At 37.6% G+C, this 27,346-nt stretch overlaps 1 protein-coding gene across 2 annotated transcripts in view; it reads right to left on the bottom strand.

Annotated features, from left to right (window-relative positions):
• exoc4 (exocyst complex component 4) overlaps positions 1 to 27,346 on the bottom strand; it is a 101,753-nt gene that overhangs the window by 60,820 nt on the left and 13,587 nt on the right. For both annotated transcript variants that reach the window (XM_043236716.1, XM_043236717.1), the window contains exons 7-10: positions 24,191 to 24,365; positions 14,799 to 14,944; positions 14,493 to 14,581; positions 164 to 260 (exon numbers count right to left, since the gene is read on the bottom strand). In XM_043236716.1, the coding sequence (XP_043092651.1) occupies positions 164 to 260; positions 14,493 to 14,581; positions 14,799 to 14,944; positions 24,191 to 24,365 (507 nt within the window). The remainder of the gene's footprint in view (positions 1 to 163; positions 261 to 14,492; positions 14,582 to 14,798; positions 14,945 to 24,190; positions 24,366 to 27,346) is intronic.

The following is a 27,346-nucleotide window of genomic DNA, read 5'->3' as shown; positions in this document are numbered from 1 at the left end:
GTAATGGCCGCCGGCCATGAAAAATATGAAAGGAAGGGGAAAAAAATGATCACATGCTACGGGCGAGGAGACGGATGAAGCAGGAGAGAGTTTAAACAGCTTGCTGAAATGCAGCTTCATAAAGCATGCTCGGCTGACATGTGCATTTGAGAACAGGACCTACCTAAGCAACGGCTGAAAGATGACCGTAATGTTTCTGGCTCCTGGTTTGCACAGGAACTTAGTCTCTCCTCCCTCAATCAGGTTATCATCAGCTCCACCTGGACAGCAAGACACAGGAAGAAACAATTAAACAGAAACTTTCGTGTGGGATCTTTTGCATTCAGACGCACAAAGCAACAGAACAGAATGCAGGTGTTATATTTGAAAAAGCACTTCTGCCTCAAAGAGTGGCAAGAAAAAGTGAAAACGCATCACAATGGTCCACAGCATATGACAAAATACAAGAAACAGAAAATTTCAACAAATGTTTCACATATAAAAAGACAAAACACACTTATGGATTCCACGGACTTACAGTTAAAATACAGTTCAGCTGCCTGTACACGACAAAAAGCAAAAATAAAAAATAAATAAATAAATAAAAATGCCCAAAAAAACCCCAAAACTAAACAAAAAACAGAAACACAACAAAAGAAGTCAAAAGCAATGCAAAAAACCAAAACAAAAATGCAAACAACAAAATAAAAAAACTAAGAAACACAAAACACAAAACAAGTTTAAAACAAAAGCACGAAAGAAAATGCAAAACAAGGTACAAAACAAAAAGAAGCAAAAAAGCTAAATCAAAGCACAGAATCAAAATAGCAAACAAAAGCAAAAGAAAAACTACAAAACAAGAAGGAAAAAAACTGAAACCAAAAAAGCAAAAGCAAAAAAATAAATAAAAATAAGAAAAACAACAACAAAAAATAAATAATAAAAGCAATACAAATAATAAATTATTGTGGTCAACCATCAAAAAAGTAAGTTTGTCAAATCCTTGCAATTTACCACAAGCCAGAGAGAGAGAGAGAGAGAGAGAGAGAGAGAGAGAGAGAGATAAGACTCGCCCCTCCTCCCTCTCCCATTTGCCCCTCTGTGTCTGTGCGTAGTCCTGCGCTAACAGGGTTAATAAGAAAATCATGGCTGTGTAACTCTCCCGTGATGAGGCAGGGCCCCCAAAAAAATGAAGTGAGCTCCAATCCTTATTAGCTCCACTCATCCACAAGTAATCAATATAATTGACAGCAAGAGAATCAAGTCTGCCATCAATAAGAACATTCCCGGGTGGACAGAAGGTGTGTGCGTGGCCTCATGGGTCGGTGAATAGAAGTGCCACAGCGGCGGCCCACTGGCATCCCTCTCGCACTGTGACAATGTTATTCATTAAAATTTCACAGCCCTTTGAGATTGCCACTGGAGAGACTGCCGTAACTACGTAGCACTAAGCCTGGGTACTGCTATCCTGACAAACACCGTGCAGGAAACACACACAAGCCCTCAGTGGAGAATCACTTTAATTGCTTTTATCAGTCAGTTGTTACATGGGATTTCTTGCCCAGGGGATGGGAAATGAGTCCAGGCACAGGAACACAAATATTATTGCCAGACGCACAAAAAGCGCACATGTGATGGATTTGGGCTGCCGTGGAATTACAAGTGAAGCGAAAGAGTGTACTTGTGTGATTGGTCTCCAAGCGTTGTGATCTCGGACCCACTGGGTTTAATCGCGAGGCTGGAATCAGTCGTCCCGCGTTCATTGTTTTAGGAGACGGGACGTGCTTCAAATGAGAAACGGGTTCACCTTTCACTGCACTAAAAACCCTGCAGCGCACCTGTCCAGCGTTCGAGCGCACCTCCCGCTGCCGTTCTTGTCGTTTCCACCTTCCTGAGATTCTTCACGGAGCACATCCTGATGAAACGTTCGCCCTCTCTTATTTCATTCCCACCCCTTTTTCTCATTAAAAAGACTTTAAAGACTCTAAAAGCTTTCTGGTTGGAGCTCTGGCTGTTTTTCAAAGTTGCTGCACCGCTCTTCGCTCTTGCTTAGCTTCCTGTTTCTCTTTTTCTCTCAATATATCCAATCTCTCTACCGCTAATTCGATTAAGGCTCAATTACATCAGCAAAACAAAAAACACAGCTGTCGCCGCGCACGCCGACTCTGACCTAGACGAGCGACGGGAGGAGAGAAGTGTTGCGAAAAACAGTTTGATGTAAAGGCATAAATTCAGCAATTTAATTTAAGGGAGGAAATAGGTAGAAATTAATTGAAAATAGTGGGAATGATAGTTTGAAATGATAAAAATATAAATTGTTTTATGCAGCATATGCCATGGGTTTTCTTTGAAGTTTATGGCTATCACAAGTTACAACAATATAGAAGTAAAATGTCCAGCCATTATTTTAATTTTAAAATGAAAATGAAAATGAATGTTATTTTTTCAATACTACTACTACTACTACTAATAAAGAAAATATCATATTACCATAGCATTATATTTATTATAGTAATAAGTAATAGCAGTAATAAATAATAATAATAATAATAATAATAATAATAATAATAATAAGTAATTACTATTATTTCATTACAACATAAATGTATGAAAATAAAAACTTATTTATTAATGTTATTTATTAATAATTAATGTTATTAATTATTGTATTAAAAGCAGTAGTATATAACAACAACAACAATAATAATAATTATTATTATTATCGTTATTACATAGAGAAAATAAGAAACCAATAAGAAATATATTATTAATAGCAGCAGTGGTAGTACTAATAATTCTAATAATAATAAAAGCAAATATTTCATGAAAACATGTTAAAAAAAATGGTCTTCTACTTAGTGTTTTTAAAACAAATTTGAGTAAACATCATTTAAAACAAGTGCTCATTTAATTTCGCGTCTTTCATTTGCTATGATTACATTTTTTTTTTAGACATCACCTTCCCCTCTAGATATCAGTATGAGCCATTAAAAGAACCCAAGCAGTTGACCGCTAATTAAAAACATAAATGTAAGATGTGATAGCCAGCAGGTCAAACAGTTACGCATCCAGATTGTGCAGTTACATTTAATGGCAAAGAAAATGTCATCCGTTGCCAGCCTGGCTCGTCTCAAATCATTATTCAGATCCTTCCAGTACATATTAATGAAGGTCCATTAAAATGTTGTCAGCGCAACAGACTTTGACTGGAAAAGCAAGCGGCCAACATCTGCTACGTTAAATCTAAACAATCATTCACAACAGTTTAACAAGTTATTCCAACATTTTACCGGTCAAAATCCAAACAAATGTGAACAAACGATGACAAGTTAGCCGGTCTAGTTTATTATTATGTGCCTCCACATCTGTTGGAGGTTTATTATTATGCGAAAGCGTGTTTCCTTTGATAATCTGTGTGTGCATAAGATTGCGCGAGTGTGTATGAGAGGTGTTATAGCCCCGGTCCCCTGTGAATGCCGCTAATCTAGGATTGAAGGGAAGGTGCGTATGCTCCTTTACATCAAATTCACGTTTCTATTTTCGGCAGACGCTCTCTAACCAAAGCGCCTTACAAGAAAGTGCACGTATTGTTCAAGTCGGTCTTGATGAGTGAAAAGTGTGCGACTGCGCATACACACACACACACACACACGCACCTCCCACTCATGTCAGCCCCCATGTAATCAAGCCAGCCAGTGACTTAGTGAAATTGCATTAGCTACACTTTCGTGGGTTTGATTAGAAATGGTTTGATCTGAGATGTACTACGTCCCTGCCCGGATCTACAGCTCGAGGAACGTGTAGCGCCTTCTCTAACACCAGCCGTCCCGGTGGCTTCATCCATGCATGTGTGTGTGAGAGAGAAGGAAATAAATGCATTTCAGTGTGTGAGGTCATGCGGCGTGTGTGTTTGTGTGACGGAAACATCAGCGACAGACTGGTGATCACTCATTAACAGTAGATGTCAATATTGGAGGCACACTGGTTGTGTAAACCAAACTGCCAACTCTGATCCAGCTACTATCCGTGTCTGCTGAGGACATCAACAACAAAATCAATCCCGCTGCAGTATGACACGGCGCTGTGGCAGTGTACCACAAAGAAAGAACACTTCTATTCTCATGAAAACTTTCAAGGGCTCTAAAGTATCTGGACTCTTAAGTCAAACTAAGGCATGTATGAATGTCACCGCATTAGATTCAAGAATAGGTGGCACCTACAGAATATTTATGCTACAATTTAGATCTATCATAGATTCTATCAGACAGTTTTGTAGCTGATATTTATTTTTTAATAGGTAGGTCAGTGTTTCACAAATTCACACCAAATTTAAAATATAACAATATAACATCTAACATCAATACAACATTTTTAATTTTATTAATCTGGTTAAATACCATTATTAATTTTAGTAATTTTGAACAGTGTACCCAGTGTTTTAAAATAATTATTGTTAAATAATTGTATTTTTTGTGCATACTCTATAGTTTACCTATTGTATAAAATATTAGTAATAATAATAATAATAATAGTAGTAGTTTTTGGTGCTTTTTTTTTAGATTAATGTTTTAGAATGTATTATTATTATTATTATTATTATTATTATTATTATTATTATTATAGATGCACTGTTTAATTACTTTTGGTTAAATTATTATTATTATTATTATTATTATTATTATTATTATTATTATTATTATTATTATTATTACTACTTTATTGTCAAACTTAGTATTTTATTATTATAATTTTTAAACCAACTTTTAATAATTAAATAATAATAATAATAACAACAAAATCAAGTGTGCTTGTCCTATATTAGTTTAAAATAATAGTAAAATTCTTTGATCTTTTCTCAAGTTATACAATGACATATACACACTTTTAAGTTTGGCTTAAGTGTTCAGGTACTTTTTTATTGGACGAGGCCTTCCCACGAAATAAACACATACTTGAAAATGCAGAAACACAAGGCGCAGGCCGTCCTTCTCTGTTTGTACAGTGTTCTGGGTTAGTCTCCATGGGTTAGTTATCTGTTGAGCTGCCACAGACAGACAGACTGCACAGCACAAACCCATACCAGCTGCCAGGTTTCACCTAACAAAACAGAATGAAGATCGACAGGTGTGTGCGTGTGTGGCCAATCAGTGCTGTCAGGCAGAAACCTCAGACTCGAAAAAGAACAGGCCAATTTTCAATAATTCATGACTTCCCAGTCGGCCTGGTTATAATTCCTCTGCCATGTCTTCATGTCTGATTGGCTTCTGATGAGGCTCCTCTATTATTAAAACTCATTTGAAGGGACAATATTCCAATATTTCCGGCCAGGAGAGAGCCGAGATCACTAGCTCTGCATGTTGACAATGCACCAAGATGACAATTAAACAAATTAATCAATGAATACATAATTGTGAAAATAGAGTTGCATAAATTATTAATTGTGTCATGGTGGGCAATTCCCCTCGCCTCGGATAAGATGCTTTCATACATTAATTTTTGATAAGCTCAGAATCTTTGCACCTAGAGAAAAACGATCGGCTTTTTGTCAGATCCATAGCGATTACTCCGCAACCTGAAGACAAGATGTGTCTCTCACTCAGCAGATGCAAGTGCTTATGTTAATATGTAGTCCACCCAGTCCGGAACACTTGTGCTTTATAAATGCAAGCTAACTGAAACAGTTCTGGCGCCAACTTATGCATCACAAGGTCAAAAACGCAAGGGTAGTGAAGGTAATGAAGTCAAGTCGTTGATTAGATTGTCCGTGATCTGCTCCTCCCTAAAAATAATGTTATATCCAGCCTCTATCTAACAGCCCTGATTACTGAGCCATCACTACTGCTTCATTTGACTCTATTACAAAAGAGAACATAAAGTCAACCCCTCCACTTCCAATCAGACACTCATTTTTATAATAGCACACACCCTTATTTCACCGGGCTGGCTCTCTTTCAATATACTTCTGTTTTTCTTTACTCACGGTGTCTTACTTTCTTATCACAAGTACCATTTCAATGGAAATAAAAAAGGAATAAATTTACTGTTACTGAACGAGCAATATTTATAAATGAAAGTAGATGACTACAGTTAAGTGAAGTGCTCTAAGTGTTGTCTCTTTTTAAGGCATTCACACTGAGCTCCAACACTTGGCTAAAATCTTTTAAAACTCTGAGTAAGGACCGATGAGTTGCTAGAACGTAGCTGTGAATTGTTTATTAAACAATACTTATTGTAGTAATTATAGTAATTAAAGAAACATTCAAGCTTTGTATGGTTTCGGTGCTTTGCGGGAAGGATGCAACTGGAGAAATGGAGAAAAAAATTGCTATTAATTGCAATTGTATATTATTAAATATAATGATGTTATATATTTTGTGGAAATGCAAAATGTATCTTCGGGATAATGTCTGTTTTATAGAAAGCTCAAAATAACAGCTTTTTGTCTTTGCGGTCACTCTTGATCAATTTAACACATTTCTGCACATAGACGGGCAAGTATTAAAACGGTTTGTAAAATTAGATATTAAATAAACATAAAAAAAAGAATAAATAAAATAAACAGGGTATACGGTGCAAAACTTCCAAACTTGAACAAGCAAGATAACCAATAAGCCTCTCTCTCTCTCTCTCTCTCTCTCTCTCTCTCACTCACTCACTCACTCACTCACTCACTCACTCTCCTCACACTCTCTCTCTCACTCTCTCACTCTCACTCTCTCTCTCTTCTTCCCCACAGGCCACCTATGTTGAGTCTCATTGTAACCGGAGGACAGGAACACGAGATTTGAAACGAGTCTCTGCTGCCCTCTCAAGCCCCACTGATTTAGAATCAGAGAGCCAGTGATTGTGATTGTGTTTAAAAGGCTGTTCCACTCATCCAGACATCATCATCATCATCATCACCACCACCCTTGTTCTCTGTCCTCTCCTTCACCTTTTCCCCTCTCCACCTCCCTTCTTCTCACTCCCCCACACCACTTCTCCTTCAATCACGCAGTTCCCGAATGAAAGGTAAACAAGCCTGTGACAGCCACGGTGATGACGGGCTCGTTGATTAAAATTAGCACAGGTTGTAAAACACAGACACACACGTTCGCTCAGACAAAGTCTGTAATTATGTGTCTGCCCTCCGTCTGGTAACAGCTACAACAATCTACCCTTAAGACAAACTAGAGAACTTCAGAAATGCAAATAAAAAGTTTTATCGGCGCTCTCTTTACCTTGTTATTCAACATGAAATTCTTCAAAGGGGGCATTTTTCTATGACCTAAATATTAAAAACGTACTACTTTCTTACTTCTGGTCTCATGAAATCTAAGCTCAACTTCATGAAGGAGGAAAGCAACAGCAAGAAACCGTCTTTTGTCAATACCCACAGCACCACTGATATGTTATTACCCTCCAAGTCCATTTCAGCCAATCACGGGCCAATCTCATCTCACCACTGCAGTAATTCAATAATGTGTCCGTGATGAGATCCACCTCAGGACTCCACTCATCACAGCTGGCCCCCCTAAGAAAAAAACAACACAATCACGGGCCGTAATGCTGTTTCAACCCTAATCAGCTTCTGCTATAAAATTACTGGGAAACAGATTGAACATGAAGTATCCGACTAGACCGTGCGCCAGCTGACTGCTGCTCCGTCCAGCGAATGTGACGGAACTTGGTTGTTGAGTGAATTTCAGTATTTGACTTTATGATCTGTGACTCAAAGCCAGCAGAAGTATGCGAAACTGACCGTGCATCTAAAGAAGGGGGGTTTTTTCGGTTCAAAATCAGTATTATCTCATACATTTATATCCTTAAAAAATATTGCATCAGGTTTTTTGGATGTATTTTTTTGTAATATATGATTGCCAGTATTTTATTGTTTTAATTATTAAGTAGACAACATAAAAAATAGACATTTGTACAGGAAAACAAGACTAAATGCTGTACAGTTTTAGTTAAATATCAACACATGATATGATGTCCACTTTAAGCGTTTGATAGGTTTTACCGTGTAATTCATATTATAAAATGCTCATTGCTTTGACCGAAAAAAAAGCAAAAAAGAAGCAAGATCTGTCAGACAGACGAACAGAATGACAAACGGGCAGACATTAAACAGAAGAGAGAAAGACGAATAGACAGACGAATAGAATGAGAGACAACGAATGATAGCAAAAGAATGACAGACAAACAAAATGCAACAGACAAATAGACAAGGAACGACAGACAACTGGATAACAGACAGACAGACAGACATAAATTAAATGACAGACAGACTCGAATCAACAGACATAAAGACAGACAAACAGACAGTCTTAGGGACGACATGCATACAGGCAGAAAGACAGACAGATAAAATGGTAAATTAGTGAATATAAACCAACCTCTCTAATCACAGAGCAAGATAAGTTGAGGCTGTCCTAATGGCTCAAACAGCACTCTAGCACACACGCTAGCACTGGACACTGATTGGCATGAAGTGTGTATTGCAGTGTTCTGCTGACGCTCCACAGCTGGTGGTCCAGCATAAGCGCCCTCTATTATTTGTTTGGATTCAATTTGGAGTGCCGGATGAGGAGCCAAGGGAACAAATAAAATGAAAGAACAAAAGGAAACCCACAACAGCATTAAGGAGTAATTTAATTGCTCATTTCTCTATCGCTGGTTCCCGCAGCCTTTCTTCCTCAGACGCAGGTAGATCCGTGATGTTTCAGCATCTGTGGCTATAAAGACTCCAGCCAGATCTATTGGTTATCTAGTCGTTAAGATAAATCAGGTGTTTAAGAAATGATCAAGTTTGCAGCCACAGAAGCATACACCACGATAGATGATATTTTATCAATTTTCTTACACACACGGGCAATACACAAGCCATTTCGCTTAAAGAGCCATTTAAAGAGCTTCGCTCTCATGCAGCGTCTAGAGTGTCGTATCTTCTGAGTCTCCGGGTTCCATCAGGCCTCATTTAGCACACAGATCATCAAGCTCAGCGCACACACACACACACACACACACACACACGCACAATGCTAACAGTCTGTGACATACAGTAACAATGCCATTTCCTCAAGCTAATGCTGCTTATTTCTCCTTGTGAAGTTTAGTAACTTTTCTTAAAGTATTAGCTGTGCCAAAAATCTTTTCTTTTGATTGACTTCACTTGATTATCAGTGAACAATGCTCTTCACACAAAGCTATTAAATGGCTTAAAGGAGCTGAAATATAGCTTAAAATTTTTATGATGCTTTATAGGGTTTTTTCAACTTTAATCAACTGGTCCCCATCCACTTCCGTTGCACAGAAAAGAGCAGCCCTACCATTACTCAGAACTTCTCCATTAGTGTTCCAAGAAAGAAAAGTGAGTGAATCCACGGTGAAATATCCCTTTAAGCATGTCTAAATAAACAAAAACCATCAAAACAATCAATCTAATTGTTTCTTGAAGCATTTTCAGGTGTTTTTCATCTAGATTTTGTATTCTGAAAACAAACTTGTGACCTTTTCTCGTCCTTCCTATCCCTCTCGTCGTTGTCCATCAAACATGCTTTGATTGTGTGTCAAACAGTGAAGTCCCTCTTCAACAATCACACCTAACAATGCTCCCTGTAGCGTCTGTCTGTCTCTCTCATCTTTTTTCTCTCGCTCTGCGGCTCTCAGTAGGAATGCCTGATTGCATACGGTCTTTGGTTCTCTAAAACAGATGCTAAGAAATGCCAATGCTGAATACGGAGGATATGGGGCTAATCAACATCTACAAAAATAAAAGGTCAAGAGGAAAGGGAAAGAGCATGAAAGAATGAATGGAATAAAGAAAAAAAACAAAAGAAAAACAGAAAGGTCAAGGCCACCAATATCCGGCAGAGATCAGAAAAAAAAAAGAAGTACAGCACTTACTTCTGTATTTAATTTAGGCAACTTTGAAATCATTTGACCTGTTAAACACTCATATCTAATTTTCCTCTTCATTTTAGAATTTTCTGTCGTTGTCACCAGTCTGAAATTATTACTTGGCGCTCAGCTAGGGTTAGTAAATGCACACGCATGCCACCATTGGCACATGAGCGACAATAACAAGAGCGATTAACATTATTTATATATTTATTTCCTTTATTCAGCTGTTTATTTTACAAATGCTGAAGCATCTGTCCCTCGCATCTGTGTGTCACATTCAGTATTAAAATCCTTCTTCACAATAGTCACAGAATGTTTATTTGTTTTTCCTAATGTGCTAAATGAGAACTCATATGATACAAAAAGCTAAAATATACGCAAAGAAGAAACTAGGCATGGTAACGCGTTTTAAGAAGGGAAAAAATTATTCATCACTTGCTTTACGTGTCAAAATCCAATATCTGAATATTAAAGTCTTTTCAGGTTCAACTTTGAAAACAACATATCAGAACTGCAAAGTCAACTACTGATGGGATTAATGAAAAAAAAAAAAAACCTTGTTATTCTTGAACTCACTGAAAAGATTACATTTAAAAAAATCTAATTCCTCTTTGAAAAAGATTTGCTGAGCTTGGACATATTTCAACAACTTTCCGCAAAGGTGCAGTTTATGAAACACCTATTTGTATCAGTGCTGATCCAAAATTTAGTCTCCGTTAGGATGTGTGAAACCGAAATCAGCACTCTGACTTTGAAAAGTTTGAAAGGTCTCATAGAAACAGCTTTTTTTGTGACAGAGAGCCAGTTATCTGGAAGCACCTGTAAAGCTAGAGAGTTTCTGATGGAAACTCAACTAAAAACAGGGTCTGACACCATCCACAAACACAACTTTCATTGGTGTAGAGAAATCTGACAGAGCTCATGCACTCGCGCGCACACACACGCTTTCACACACACACCCGTATACACCTCCTCACTCCACTGGTGAGGGATTTTTCCATTTGCACCTCTCCTACCCCTATTGTGCTTCACAAATCAGAGCGACAGACAACAACTCTCCTCCGCCCACAGCCCCGCCACTCACCGTGATCCACTCTCTCTCTCTCTCTCTCTCTCTCTCTCTCTCTCTCTCTCTGGGGTACACCAGCATCATGCATAAACAAGACCTTCCCTTTATCCTCTCGCTGTAAGCCTAGAGGACAAAACTCAATTTGTATACGTGTGTTAGGAGAAAAAGACGAATCTCCCTGCTTTGTGATAATCCCTACCCAACGTGCAATGAGCTTTTCTGTTTTTTTTCCTGCTATCTCTGCTTCTTTCGGTCTGCAGGTTTGTGGGATTGAAGAGACATGCGAGGAATGGGACATACTGCATTATTACTCTTGGATCCATCGTGTATACACTAGAAAAACAATATCTAATATTGCCAGTCACAGATTCTGAAGGTGCAGATTAAGTGTTCAGATACTTTGTGGGGATGCGCACTGAGCCTTGTTTCTCATATGAGAAATGTCATTTGAATTCTGCTTGCAGCATGCTCTGATTCCATTATAAGATCGCATTATCTTGTCACTCTCCACTATACCTGTCTGCAATGTCATGCAATAGATTGAAAAATGAAGAATGTGGGAGGAGAAATACTTTTTTGAGCCTTGGTGCACATGCAAGAAATTAAGGTTCAAGTTAAGCCTGCAACAATCACACTGTTGCAAATTTTCCACTAATTACTAGAATATCCGCTATGCTTGTCTTAAAAGCTGTCTAACAGCTTGTAAGAAAGTGGTCATATCAGCTTTGGCACAAAAGCAAGAAATTTAAGTCCAAGTCCAGCCTGTAACATGCTCTGATAATATTCTTTCTCACTCGCCATTTAATTTTCTTCTCTAGGCAAAAGCTCCAGAAAATTGAGAAAGTGGAGGAATAAAAGTTCCAAACTCAGCCTGTAACATGTTTCGATTCCATTGCTCACTTTGTTCTGCAATGTTACACTCATTCTACATTATAGAGTAGAAGCAGAAGTTTGTTTGAGCCTAAGTGCCCATATGAAAACTTTAAGATCAAGTTCAACCCCTAGCATGCTTTGAACCTACTTAGCTCTTGCTTTACATTAATAACCTCTCATTGTTCACTATTATGAAACTAAAAATGACCCAAAGGTCTAAAAAATAGAAAGTAGGTGGTGAAATAGTTAATATGAGGCTTGGTGTTTATTTGGGTGGCGCATATTCAATTTTAGCCTGCAACACGCCAAATCCCAATCCCTCTCACTTTACCCATACTCTTACTCTTATTCTCCACTGTACCTGCCTGAAAAATATGCAAAGGCCTAGAGAGAAAGAACGAGGAGAGCACTGAAGCAGTAATGAACTCTTCAGAAGGAAGTTGAGGATTAATTGATCTGTAGGAGTCGTGCTGGAGGAGAGAATGCTGTAATTAAGCTACAGAGGTTCTGAATGCGGTTTTATAATGACTGCTACAAACACATTCACTCAGAGACGTTCCACATGACATCGCACTCTCAAGTAATTGCAGCCTCACGCAATTCTGACAAAGCCGTTTTGCTCCAAGACTGCCGAATTACCGTTTTATTTACTGAATTTTACCATTTTATGTCACTGGAAAGCAGTACAGTGCTTAGGTATCTCAAAAGACCAAATATGAACTTACAAACCTACTGGTAAAAACGCTTAACATATTTGTGCTTAAACATCCGTACCGTTCAGCCTTGTATGGTAACCAAAAATGTATATTATACAAAACGTGCGTATGTGTGACATGCTTTATGTATTAAAAGGCAGTAAAGGTTGTTCTGAGCGGTCAGGATCAGCTTATTTATGTATTATTTAATGAATATTTATTTATTTATTTTACATCCATTCAGTCAGATCAGACCATCTACCAGCACTAATGCTTTAGGCACAAATGTCTGTGAAGTTGCAAACTTAATTAAAATACGGAACATTCCTGTGTCGACTTCAATACATAGTCATTTTTCTAATTTATTCCCAAAGAAATCCATGAATGGCCCCTCTGCCCACGTAATGAAACAATGACTTTCAACTCTCTCCTCCCTCCCTCTACCGAGCCGACTTATTCCGTCTGCTAAATTATTTCATCCCTTCAATCTCCTCTCGCCCTTTCAGACGACAGACACTGTGCCTGTATTGTGACGGCACAAATGAACAGTGGAAATCTCATCTCCTATTTGGTGGTGCGAGGTGCTCAACCAATCAAATATTCACCGCCTTTCACTTTTTCAAAAAGCATTTGAAGGAACACCTTCATAGTCTTAGAAGCCCATTTACTTTCTTATCTACTGTTAATCGCCAAGATTTTTGAGCCCAACGAATCAGCTGTAACTGCTAGCTTGCCATTGTTTGAAATCTTAGTTTGAACAGCAGTGAAATTTTCAGTAGGTACGCTTTGCAAAGTTGATACATACCAAGAATATTGCATATCTAAACAACACCTTTAAAGAGACAATTCGCAAATAAGTGATATCCAGTTTACTTTAAGGTCCAGTTCTCGCTATTAACAGACCATTAAATATGACGTTTGCCTCAATCTTCAAATATTCTGCTTAATAATAGTTAGAAAGGCAGTTGTCTGGGCATTGGGTAGGATTAGGGATGTAGAATATGTTATAAGTACTAATAAACAACCAATATATTAATAATGGACATGCTAATAACCAATTAGTTAATAGTGTCAATTGGTCCCTATACAAAAAAGGGAACCAAAAAGTCTCTATTTATTCTACAGAAATAAATAGAGGAAAAAAATAAAAAAAATACTATGAAAACGATGAAAATTAAATGCGTAATAACCCTCAAAACAAACAAATGGCGAAATAAAATGTAATAAATAATAGTAATAATAATAATAACAAATAATAAACTAATAGTTATACAGAAAAATAATACAACTGCAAAATAACCTTTTTAAACACACAGACCAAAAATAAAACTACAAAATAAAGTCCAAAATACTCCTTTTTATAAAGTACTGCTTTAAAACCACTATACGAGCACAAACACAAAAGCTTGACGAAACAGAAAGTATTACCTGCATCTTATTTAGCTTTTTTTAAACTTGTGGCTTGAAAAGGAGCATAAAACTTTTTGTCAAGGAAAAAAAAAAAAAAACCTGTGTACTTCTGAATGGTGTGAGAAGCATCTGCCTCTCACCTCTTTCTTTCTATGTGTCCTTCACTTCTCTTTTCTTAACACCTTATGCTCCCTCTCGATCATTTCACAGAGTGTGTGTCTCACAGGGATTGCTTAAAGAAAAAAAGAGGAAAAGAAAAACAAGAAGGGACACACAACTGTCAAGCACCACTGATTGAAACTGCAAGGTCATTTTGAAGAGTGAGAGAAGAGGGGAAAGAAAGAGACGCTCCCTGGCACGTCTGTCTCACTCCAGCGGGGTATGTGTGCGTAGCAAAGAGACGCTGAACAAAAAGCAGCAGCACTACCAGGTGAATGATACATAGTTAAGCGACTCTTCACCCTGATGACTTCAGGGGCTCCTCTCCATCATCGCCCTATTCACTCCTTCCATCCTATTCACACTGCACCTGCCGGCCTCTCTGCCCCCTCCATTCAGCTTCTCCCCATCCCCTCACTCACCTTGTAGCTCCCCGCTTTTGCTGTAGAGTTCCCTCCGCTGCTCTCGCAAGTACGCGCTCATGCTAATGGCATGAGAAGAAGACTCAAACCTGCAAAAAGAAGCCGTCAAAGGTCAAAGATCACGTGGGGAAAGCAGGTCAAGGGGTTAGTTTAACCTCAAATCAAATGTGGATTGTAAACCCAAGAGTAAGGAAAAAAATGGTTTCCCATGAGGCACTTAATCCAGCCTGTTCATGTGGTGCTTGTCTACTGTAACCCTTGTCATTCCAATTAAAGTCCTGAATCACCCTGCATGAGCAAACTTACTTGAATAAAGACTGTTTGGGTCGGAGGGGTTTCTTCTTGGCAAAGAACGCTCCGAAGTCTCCGCCGGTGCTGGCGTAGGACAGCTGGGCGGAAGGCTCTGTGGCGCTACGGGTGTTTTTGACATCTAGGTAGTCCATTAGCAGCATCTAAGAGAGCATAAGAGCAGTTTCTGACTGACACTTGCAGTATTTTAATGTTTATTCAGTCATACATTAAAGTAAATATCCAAATTCATTTCCCTTTTTGACACTTTAAGTGGCTGTTCCACTAGACGTACTGAACAGCTAGTGATAAACAACTTATTAGTGCACTTGCTGGCACTGCACTTTGTAAACATAAGCAAACTGGCTTAGAATAAAAGACGAATGGCCAAAGAGAGCCAAATGAGATGATTCACTTGTGGAAAGACTCCTTTCTAAATATAAAGGCAGCTGTATTGTTTTATGTGTACGAAGAAATCATTTATACTGTGAGAAACTAAATATTCTAAATAAAATCATTACATGCAATTGAAAATAATAAATATTTATTTTATTAAATTATTCAGCATTTATAGTCATTTAAATAATGAAATATTTTTCTCTGTATGACATCACATTGTTTTCTCCCCACTATTAGATTAATGATATAAATATACAAAAGGAGTCAGTAAGTCAGGTCAATAAATTTTTTTCTCATTATACTTTGATGAAACAATGTAATTTCAACGCAATGTCACTTTTGATAGATTTATTGCATCCTTATAATCATTTCTATTATTATTATTCCTCCAAAAATCTTGACACTGCAGAGTATAAACCTGAAAAAATATTTTCAATTAATTCTGAATTCTTTGTATAGAGATTTCAACACCCCAAATTAATCAAACATAGTTCATAGTATTATGCTTGAAAGCTCTAAAATACATTTCTAGTTAAGTTATGTATACCCCTAGTCACTCTCGAATGACTTAAATGCATCAGTTTTAACCAATCTGTTTCTAGGTCTGTCTCAGGGCCATCTTTCCCGGCTGTCTGTGTAAATTCTAACGCCTGCCATGTCCGCCAGCAAAATCCCATTAACTCTGATTAAAACTGCACATCCGAGTTCATGAATATCCCATTCAACACTATCCATAACCATTAAGGGAGGTTCAAACAGCTGCAAGAGGACTGAACAAGAAGTTCAAGTAAACTTTTCCACAAATTAGCAAGCCATTTTCCAATGGCTCCATAATTTAGTGAAGCAATTTGCTTAGTCTATTTCTAAATCCCAGCTGCAAAACAGTCCAAAGTGGAGATGGAATTAGGAAAGGACAGATGGAACTACATCTGACTGATAATAGCATAATTAAACAGAGATAAGAAGGGAACGGTCTATGAGAGGAAGGGAAGCCTCATCAACAGCCATTCCTCAACCCACAGACAAGTCCAATCCAGCCAGCCCGTTACATTCCTGTCAGATTATTAATTACTAATGCCCATCTGATCCAGTGATGGAGCGGGTCTCGCATGTAGACCCCCAACTTAATTAAATGCCAGCGTTTGCCTGATGAAGGAGTCTGGACCCACTTCAGTGACCTCGGAGAAGGGAACACAGAACTTTTAAGGCAATTAACCATGGAGGATGAATGGATGGGTGGAAGAAAGAAAGAGAGGGAGATTTCATAATGACAACAGTAAACACAGGAAGGGGGACAGATGGAGAGAGATGTTCAAGAGAGATTAGGAAGTGATAAGTCAGCAAATTCATCCTGTATAATACAATGCAATGCATTCTCACATTCTCAGACTTTTTCTTTTTTTACTTAACTCGTCATTGTCCAATCAATGTGTCGTACAACAGATTGACAAATTTGTCTAATAATGTCATTATTAGTTGAAGTGGCAGTAGTACTAATAATGATATTATTAGTAGTAGTAGTACTATTGTTATTACTCTAAAACAAATCGTAAAATAACTGAAGCAATGTTTATAAGATGAAAATAGTGAAAACTGTTTTGTCCACTACAATATACAAAGTATCATAAAGGTAAAAAACATTGTTTAAAAGTTTTTTTAATTAAAGTACGTTTTAAAAGAAAATATTTCAATATTTCAGTCCTTCTACTAAAAATTTCAATTGAATTTGTAAGTAATTACATGTATAATGTAATAATTTCACAGTGAAAACTCATTCTGCACCAAATCTCTCTCTCTCGGTCTCTCTCTCTCTCTCAGTGATGGATGTTGTAAATATTTGTAATTTAATTGCCAATTAATTCAATCCTCAGTATCACCGTCCAAACTGTTGGCAATATCTTTTAAGCTTTAAAGCTGAAACAACAGCAGCAGTGTTTTGTATGAATTTATTCTTCGTGGTTTGTGTGTACAGCAATCGCATGAAAATATATGTTGCAAGACATTTAAGAGAAAAGAGAGAAAAAAACAGGAAGATGAAGAAAGGAAAACTTGAAGACAGGACTCATTATACCACCACCACAGCCAGCAAGGTCACTTTCACTAAAACGCCTCATGCCTCATCAGAAGTGCCTTCGTCCCCATTATAATGCGGCTTATTAGAGCAGCCTTCATTTTTCCCTCAACAACAGAGATGAAGCGTGGGCAGCAGTATTGCTGTGTCCATTTTAAAACACCAAACAAGTAGGTGGAAACAACAGAGGCAGCTCGGCCAGCAACACAACAAACCCTCGAATGAGACTGGCAATAAAACATGCAGAACAAACTGCTGATCTCCAGCAGGAACATCTAAAAACACCACATCAAACAGAGACAAAGAGCGGCCCACTTATGATTTATGCCGCCCATGGATGGACAAAAACTAACAAAAGAGCTGTTTTACATTACTGTGAAATCTTATAGCCGGTGTCATAGACGTGTTGAGAGGGCAGCTAATCAATGCACCAATCTGTGTCTTCATGAATAAAAACCTTCAAAAAGAAAACCTAAGAATGGTTCGACATGACGACTAGTCGGTTCTGAAAACTGTCATTGACTTTTCTCAGAAAAACATCCTCCAAATGACCTCCAAAAGGAGGACAAAACAGAATAAAATCCCCAGTTCCAGCAGCAGTAACGTGATGGACGTACTCTGAACCCTTCCATTTCCAGACGTTCGTTTCACAGGCCCTCTTCTTTATTGGAGCCTTAAAGACTAGGTTGTTTTAACAGAAGAGAAAAATCAATATTCATAGCCTCTTCCAAGAAAAGACCAGCTTGAAAATGGGCTTGGGAAACAAGAGCCTGTGAGAAACAGCAAATGGCTTTTCACACCGGATAATAAACACAGAGCACACTGGCTGGATTTGTGATGTGCACGAATGCGCATCTGCTTCCTTCCGACGCCCCTGGAAAACCAAGAGTTAATCTTTAGTGAACCTTTAAACCCAGACCCTTGTCTTTGAGGACACATTCTCAATTTAATGAACAGCGAAAAGCAGCACTCATCCCCTCTATTAGCCGCAAATCAAGCTAATTAAAGAAGAAAAACAGTGTTGAAGGATGTGCAGGTGAGCACCTGCTCTCTGATGATAGACGTTTGCAGAGTGCTTTAAGAAACGAGGGAAATAAACAAAGCTTCCTGCCTCTCTTCAACCCCTCTTGAAATTACGAAGTTCTTTTTTGTTCCATGGTTTCCAAGAAGGAGCCTGACACCAAAACATGACCATTTCCAAAGTGTTTTTAAAAAATGGGGTGCATTCTTGACCTTCCTAACTTTTAAAAACACAAAAACAACCTATTTTTTACTTATTTCGGTGCAATTAAAAACATATGACCCGTCACCTGACTGACAATAAAACTGTAATCATTATGGAGGAGGGGTGTTACGAACCTGGTATTCTGTCTCCATGGATACCTTAACATTATTCATAATAATGCAAGCACACAAAACAGACAAAAAAAAATAATAAATCAATCTAATAAAATAGCATGTGATGCTTAATATTACGCTACTGATCTTGGATGCATCCAGCCAAGGTAATATGTTAGTATGACCCCTCAGCCGCTTTGTTATCTTATGCCTACATTCCGCCATGCTACTTCATCAGATTTTCACTTCCTACACACAAAATATATAAATATATGCCTACAAATAAAATATTAGATATATTGAGTTCAAATAGCATTTTGCCATCTTTTTATATACAGTTAAAAGGTCAAATTAAAAGAATCTCTCTTCTGATCTGCCACTGATCCAAGTATATATGAGGAAGTCAGGTGCTTATCCACTGCAATCACTCTGGAAATGAAAGTCATCATCTCTGAGTGCATTTGGTGAGGGATTCAGTGCGTTACAATGTCACAAATGCAACGTAAACATGCAAAAGGCACATCTATGGAGTAAATATGACAACACACCTGCTAGAAGTCATGTGATTAATTTAAAGCTTTTCATATAAGAAAAAGTGTAAGCCTCCTGCATTTTTTTTCTGGAAAAATAATCTGCTGAGGTTTCAAACATGTAATGCCGACTTTAACCAGAATCAATAACAGTAAATTGGGTTGAATCTTTCAGAGGGTAAATATAGGTTTTAGATTGGAGACTAGATGGGCCTTGGTGTTGATCATTTAAATAACCTGAGTTCAGAAACAGAAAATAAAGAACAGAAATATTAGAAATAAATAGAAAATATAAAAAATGTGATAAAATAATACAAGTAGGGGAATTATAAACAAAACACGAGAAATAAATAGAAGGCAAGACAAGACGAAACAAACCAAAAACAAGACAAACTAAACGTATCCAAAACAAGCTAAAAAGCACAACTGAACTAAACTAAAGACAAGACAAAATGAAACAAACCCAGTCAAAACACAGTCCAAATGAGCTAAAACCAAAATCAAAACAAGACAAAACAAAATAAGACAAAGACTAAACATAAAACACAGCAAAATATAAAAAAAAATAAATAAAAGAATAAATACTTTCAATGAGTATGATCCTCAACGTAAAAAAAAGAGATTTCTTCAAGTCTAATAGATAGGAAAACAATCCCTTCCCTCAAGAGGGTGAATAACCTTTCTTTAAAAACATGAGCTGACCTCATCAGTGATACACTGTGAACACTATGGAATCAAAAGCCTCACTGAGCATTTTCTACCCGTCATCCTCCATTGTATCCAGCACTTCTGCAATATTCCAGTTCAATAGATATACCGCACAGAGAGGTCAGTGCTTGGAGCAGCATCTTATTACGGCTGGGTCATTAGCATTCTCGTCAGTGATACTCGGTAGAGTCCACTACGGGCGTTGCTATTACAGAGACGCACATCACAAAAGAATGCATAATTACCGTCGTAATTAATGAACATAAGAGTGGCGCTTTTCAAAACAGCCAGCGTGCCTCGACCATAAAGCCTTGGGGGAAAGAGGAACGTTGGGCTTGAAAACATGGAAATGAACTGTTGTGATCATTAACCCTGTGGTGGAAATCTTTCAAATCCACAAGCGATATGCAAGCCGTGGCCAGTTACAATAGATCATTTAGACTGGTACACAACAGCTCATTTAGAGGCCATGTGTCTGTCTATCTCGCCGACATGAAACAGAAGCACTTTGCCTCTCCCTCCGCTGCCAGACTAATCACTGTCAGGGCATGAAACGCCTCACTAACACTGTATAATCCAATTACTCTGAGGCTGTGTGGTTCCCACTAAATCTAAACAAGTTGTCAAAGTGGAAAGTTTGTAATTTCCTTTTTTTTTTTCCCCCTTTCACGCTCTCGTTCCCCTCACCCTTTTACCCATCATTCTTGGGCTCAAGTCCATGAGGCTTAGGAGGAAACGAAGAACAAGATTTCTACAAGCGCAATCAGTTTTAGCTTCTTAAAGTGATATAAAGTCTTTTAGCTGTCTGATGAGAATTATTAGTGCAGGACTTGGAACTGGGTAAGAATTAAAAAGGTTTTTATTGTTTTGTCTGTTCTTCTGTGGTATTTAAAGTGATAAAATGATGTAGGACGAATTCAAGATTGGTTTGTCAGTGACAAACATTTCAGTCAACGGCAACTGCGGAAAAATCAATAACTATTTACTCCACACACTTCTAAAAAAACTCTGCATGGCTTTTTATGAGCTAGGTTTACAAGCTCAATATGGATTCTAAGAATATCGGACTTTTGTTCCCCCAGTACTGAAAGGAATAAAGATTATAACATGTCTCTCAGGTCCATTTGTCCATGCCATGGCCTTCATGTCTTCAGTGTAATGGAAAGGTCAATGTGATTTCTGTCTCCCACAGGAACAGAGAAAACTTGGGAAAAGAAGTACGGTATTAAGATAGATAGAAAGACAAGGGTGTACAGGCCAGGAGTCTCATTTACACCTATGATAGAACAAGAGTATATCATGAAGGTAACCCCCCAAAAATGACACCCGAGAACATCAGGTGCATCGGTGCATGAGAACAGGTCCATCATTTTTACTTGAGACTGAAGTTTACATAAGTCACACCTGAGAACACAGTTCTACAATCAGCACCTGAGACTAGAACTCAAGAGTGTCATGAGGAAAGAAAGGGAACTGAAAAAAGAGAAAATGAATGGCCAGCAAAAGGAAAGAAAATCAATAGAAAATGAACAAGAGGGAAAAGGAAAAAAAAGATCAAATGTGCATGTGTATGTGTCCCACCCTCTTCAGTCTAAAGAGAAGAACGCAGCATTTTAAAGCGGCTTTTTACTATAAAGAGAACACAGAAAGAAAAAGCAGTGTCTTTAAGAAGATGCTGTGCATTTTTATGATGGTTCAGATTTATAGCTCTAGTACTTAATCTCAGGGGAAGCATCTATGTTTGAGCATGTGGACAAGTCTGAAGTGACAAAATGCTGTCGCAGTCAGAGGAAGAGAAGAAGAGATCAGATGAGACTTTAAAAAGATGGGATCAGGAGAAGAGAAAAAAAAAAACACGATTAGAAAAACCTCATCTACCTTAATGAAGATTCTCATCAAGGGCTTACATTATCTCACACCGTGACCACAGGAGACACTGCAGCCCCTGGCAACCAGCCCACTCGAGGAGGAAAACACGCTGAACACTTAATACCAGCTATTTTAGCAAAGCCAGGACGGACGTGTGTTGTAGGAACACTTCCACACTGTGGCCTTTCCTTCATTTTTACCACCTAATAAGTTTGTGGCTGTAAATCTCTCTACCTTTTAAAAACTAAACAATATGAAGAGAGACATTTCTTCTTTCATTCAAAAGACAAAATGAAAAATTCCCCCAATACACTGGTCATCCAATACTACCATTCCAAAGTTTTTCAAGAAATTAATACTTTTATTAAGTAATTTGTCACACATTAAATTGATTCGGTTTGTTTGCTTGTTTCTGGACTGCTTAAATTAATTTGTATTAATCAAAAAGCATGGCTAGTTTATTGAAAACATGAAACTTTTTATTTGTGATTTAACAGCAACTATTAAAAGGTTAATGCAAATGGCGTTTCTCTCAAATATGAAAAATTTATTTTGACACAATTCTGTGTCTTCCATGAGTTTTCTGAATTATATTTGAATGATTTTATTACATTTTAGTGAACAAACACATTTCATTTTATTAAAAAAATATTTTTCCATAAATACTGTGTACAATAATTTTTATATTAAATTCAGCTTTTATTATATGACTTTATCATTCATCTATTATTATAACCTAATAAAATAAAAATACATTATTTTAAATTGTAATATTTCAGTGTTTTATACTACTGCTTTAAATCTACATATGTGCACTACTAACTACTAACTCTATAAATATTATCTCTCTCTCTCTCTCTCTCTCTCTCTATATATATATATATATATATATATATCTATATATCTATATATATATATATATATATATATATATATATATATATATATATATACATAAAATCTCACATATATGTTTACAGTATATAATTTTTTTATTTAAAGTCATATTCACTGTAGATCTCTAGAGAGCTACAAGCTGAAGCAAAGGCTCAAAATAAACAAATTAATTTGTTGCTAGCTAGAGTGTGAGGTGCTTGTGCTAATGAATGCCGAAAAAGAGGCAGCACACACACACACACACACACACACACACACACACACACACACACACCTCATCACACTGCAGTTAAATGCATATTTTGACTTCTGTAGTCAACTCTCTAGAAGATGCGCCTCGTTACTTAAGGTCTACGAAGAGCCCAGCAGGGCCTTAGCAACTGTTGGCAGGGCCAAGCTTGTTCTTTCGTTACAGCTCTCTGCAGACTGATTTAAAAAGAGGAGTAAAAAAAGACAAGAGGGAAGTACAAGGTCACAGTCTGACTCTTCACCCTGTTTGATGGAGTGATGACAAACCCATTTACTCATTCCCCAGCTGTACCTCTACTCCCATCTCTCTTTCTCTCCCGCCTTCTCCTGATGCCTGTCTCTACAACTGGATCCTCTCTCGCATGCCGCTGAAAAACAATGAACAATGAAACAAAGAGTACACAAGGAATGATATTCAGAAAGAGAATGAGAAGAGATGGAATTCTTTAAGAGAAGAAAAACAGTGAATATGGAGGATAAAATTAACCAGGATAGTTTCGGAGATAGTTCTGAATTCTTTTTACCATCTGTACCTAAAGCCGTTTTAAAATTGCTCAAGAAAATAATTCTAGATAGATGCGAGTCAGCATTCATAAGCCGGCAGAAGAACCATTTTCCATTTATGTCACATTGATCTTGTGAATCTGGTGAATCATGAATCTTAATTGCCACTTCAAACAAAGAAAACTGGCGGAACTCCAGAAATAGCTCAATTGCTTAAAACAAAACAAAATAGCGTGAACCAAAGTAAATCACAAAACAAATCAGAAACGTAAACCTATGCATCACATGCGATTAAAACCGGCAACAGGATTTCCAGCAGGTGCTTTTCAAACACACAAACAGACAAAATGTTGGGCCTCTTGAGAGATTCTCAAAGGTTACGTGAACAGCTGGCAATCTCACCTGCCTCAAAACACACACATGCACACTAAAAAGTCAACATTTTTCAATTAACACACTCCAATTAAACATGACACTTGGGATGAGCTAATGTAGATTCTTCACAAAACTTCAGTCAAACGTTCTTCCTCCACATTTACCACCATAACAGAAGAGACACAAGGAACAGCAAGAACTAATTATTATTAGTAATTAATTATACAGTTACCTGTAAATAACATTTAATAGCATGAATCTGCTTGTGAATAACAGCTTGAAAGACTGAAAGTCACAACACTGGGTTGTGACCAAGGAGCTGCTATGAATTTGATTTGTTTCTAATACATTGCATTGTGGTGGCTAGGGTATTGCTATATTGTATAGATTCCACTGTAATCTTTTAGATTCCAAATATATCATCCGGTGACCTGAATCTGCTTTTTTTGGATGACACGCCAGGGACTGACCTGCAGGACGGTCTGGATCTTGGCATAGACATCAGCCTGTTCATAGAGTTTGATCCCTTCCTGGGCTCCATTGCGAGAGAAAACAATCTGCTGTAGGTGACTGAGAACCACACTGTGAGCCTGGGCCACGGCATTCAACTTATCAAACAACAGCTCGAGCAGTTCCAGCAACAACCTGAAGAGAGCGATAGTGAGAGAAAGAGAGAGAGAGAGAGAGAGAGAGAGAGAGAGAGAGAGAGAGAGAGACATTATAACAGATATTATAACAATCACAATTTATTTTTTTTTTACCACTTTTCAGAAAGCAGAACGAAAGCATTCACGTGCATTTTAAATAATTCATTACTCATATTAATTATTACTATTAGGGTTTTTAAGTTTTGAGTTGACGTTGACATAAAAATATACATTGTGCTAACCTTTTTTATTGGTATGTTTGTTTGTAAAAAACCCCAGCACCCCCTTGTGGCCCCTGGGGGTCCCTGGACCCCAGTTTGAAAACTTCTAATCTAGAAGCGTTCCAAGACAAAGCAACTACTGCAGTCAGTCTGGCTGTCAGAAATCCCTCTACATCACCAAAACCGAGCCAAAAGCGGTCCATTCTCTGTTACTAATGAACATGACAGCAGCAGGGTGCTGACAGAATCTCCCTGTTGAGCAGCGGCAGCTGTTCACCAACAACAATTAGCAGCATCTGTCAAACTCTCTGGGTCCTCTAGGAGGACACACATCTGCCTGACTTTTATGGAGTTTACTCATTCGTCCAAGTAAAACGAGGCAGAAGAAAACACTGGTAGGAGGAATGAAGAGGTTGGAGGCGACAGCATGATGTAGGGTATTAGGATTGCTGGGAGGTGGACGGCAGGAAGATGATGGATGTTCACGTGAGGGAAGGTGCGTGATAACACATGTTAAGCCTGATTTACAGAGGACAGGACATGACCTTTGACTTAGACTCAACATGTAAACACATATTATACAGGATGCCACTTGTTCCTACAAAGATTGCAGACAGCCAAGGCAAAGCATGAACCAGGCGATCTGCACCGCGACTGCATCTTTATCCACCGATGGTCATATTCAGACTATTCTTATACATCATAAAAACTGAAAAAAAAGAAAAGAAAATAAATAAATGGGTAGAAAAATAAATTAAAGGGAGGGGAAAAAACAAGAATAAATGAACAAATGAGTGAATGAATGAATGGGAAGAAAATCAATTAAAGGGAGGAAAAGTAAACAGATGAAGAATAAATAAATATAAAAAAAAATGAAAAAATAATAATGAATAAATAAATAAAAGGGAAGAAAGATAAATAGCTAAATAAATAAATGAAAGAATTAATAAATATGAATAAAAATAAATTAAAGGGAGGAAAACAGAAAAGATAGAAAGAAAGAAGAAAAAGAACAAATTAACAAACCAATAAAAAAAAGAGGAGTAATAAATAAATAATGATAAACAAATAAATGGGGAAATGAACAAAAAGGAAGAAAATAAATGAAAGGAATGAATCAATCAATGCTCTTATGTGGTTAGAATCACAAACACACACATATCAACAATATAATATATAAAATATATATACAATATTAACGTCTCTGTATAATATGATCTGACTGGCTTAGACTTTTCACAACCTCACAACAATCTTTGTCACATCATGTCTGGTTAGAAACATGTGATACATCCTTTCCTCAGTGGACTGTAATGCAGCAGTGACTTCATTTTTCTGTTGAGGTTTCCATAGAAACGGAGCCCTACCTTAACTTTCACTTTAGCCCAGACATAGACACACAAGTAAACACTGAAATTGCTGTATGGTTAAAATGGGACCTTATTTCCACTCAGGTCATCTGAGCGATTTCATTTACAATAAACCCTGGCAAAGGTGGTTTACTTTACAGGAAACAGATTTATGAACCGCCATATTCATTCAGCAGTGCGTTTTTGTGTTATTTATTAAGGTACTTAAACTCCATGATACTTTAGAGCGCTCATATAAAGCACACGCAAAACTATTTATCCTAAATATTACTCAAGTTGCTATCATAGCCATCACAGCTTTCAAAGAAAAGCCCTCGTTTATTTCATTAAAAGCACACAATGAAAAGTCAGCAGATATTCTCTCGCGCCCTAAAAGCTCACATGTGGAAAAAAAAAAGCGGAGGGCAAACATTAAAACCCAGAGAATGGCTGCGTGAAAAATAAACGATTGAGAGTTCATTTATGCCTCGGGCGGAGAGAGTTTCTTTAACAGCCTTCATTATCTGTCTTTTCTTTCCCTGCTTTTGTTTTTCTCCGTAAGAGCCGATGCTTAAGCAGACACTAGCCACGGCTCGCTTTTATGGATTACACCATTTCTGGAAATGAGGGAGGTATGAATGCCACATGACAGATGAGAGCATTGATCCAGCAAGCCATCATCGGGTAAAGTGAGAGAGCGAGAGAGAGAGAGAGAGCGCAATAAAGAAGGAAAACAATGGAAACCAATCACACTTCAGTACAAATGCCTTCCAAAGTGCTTCCCTAAAAACAAAATCACTGCAAGAAGGAGAACTACATCTGAAGTGACTGTCATTGTCATTGGCAGGTTTTATTTCCTACATCGTTCAGAGGCCAGCGTGAAATCAAAACTGACCCCATCTACTTCTAAACGATCGTCTCCCTCTCTGTGATTTGTTAGTGCATGTTTATGTAAATACATTTGTTTTAATAATCTCCAAGAGCCAACTGGTCATAATAATAACAATAATAATAATCGATCAAGAGCCAACTGATTAAATCCAGCCTTGCTTTACATTATGTAGCTGCATTAGGAAATATATTATGGATATATAGTAAACACTATGGATGCGTCAAGCAAGCAGCCACTGAGCAACTATTGAGTATGACTATGGATATTTATGTGCTGGTACAAATAAAAACTATGGGATTCGCAAATATGCAAAACAAAACACTTTTCCCAGTGTTCATTTGTGGAAATGCATTTATTAGCTGTTTGAATTAAATGTCTTAAAGGGATAGTTCACCCCAAGATGAAACTTTACTCACCCCTCAAGCCGCCCAAGGTGTATACGACTTTCAGAGTTACATAAAATAAATTTCCTGGATCTCGCAAACTTTATTATGGCAGTGAATGGAGTTTTGAACCA

This window comes from Puntigrus tetrazona, chromosome 4 (assembly GCF_018831695.1).
Source record: "Puntigrus tetrazona isolate hp1 chromosome 4, ASM1883169v1, whole genome shotgun sequence".
Lineage (NCBI taxonomy): Eukaryota > Metazoa > Chordata > Actinopteri > Cypriniformes > Cyprinidae > Puntigrus > Puntigrus tetrazona.
This window is presented reverse-complemented; position numbering and strand designations above follow the sequence as displayed.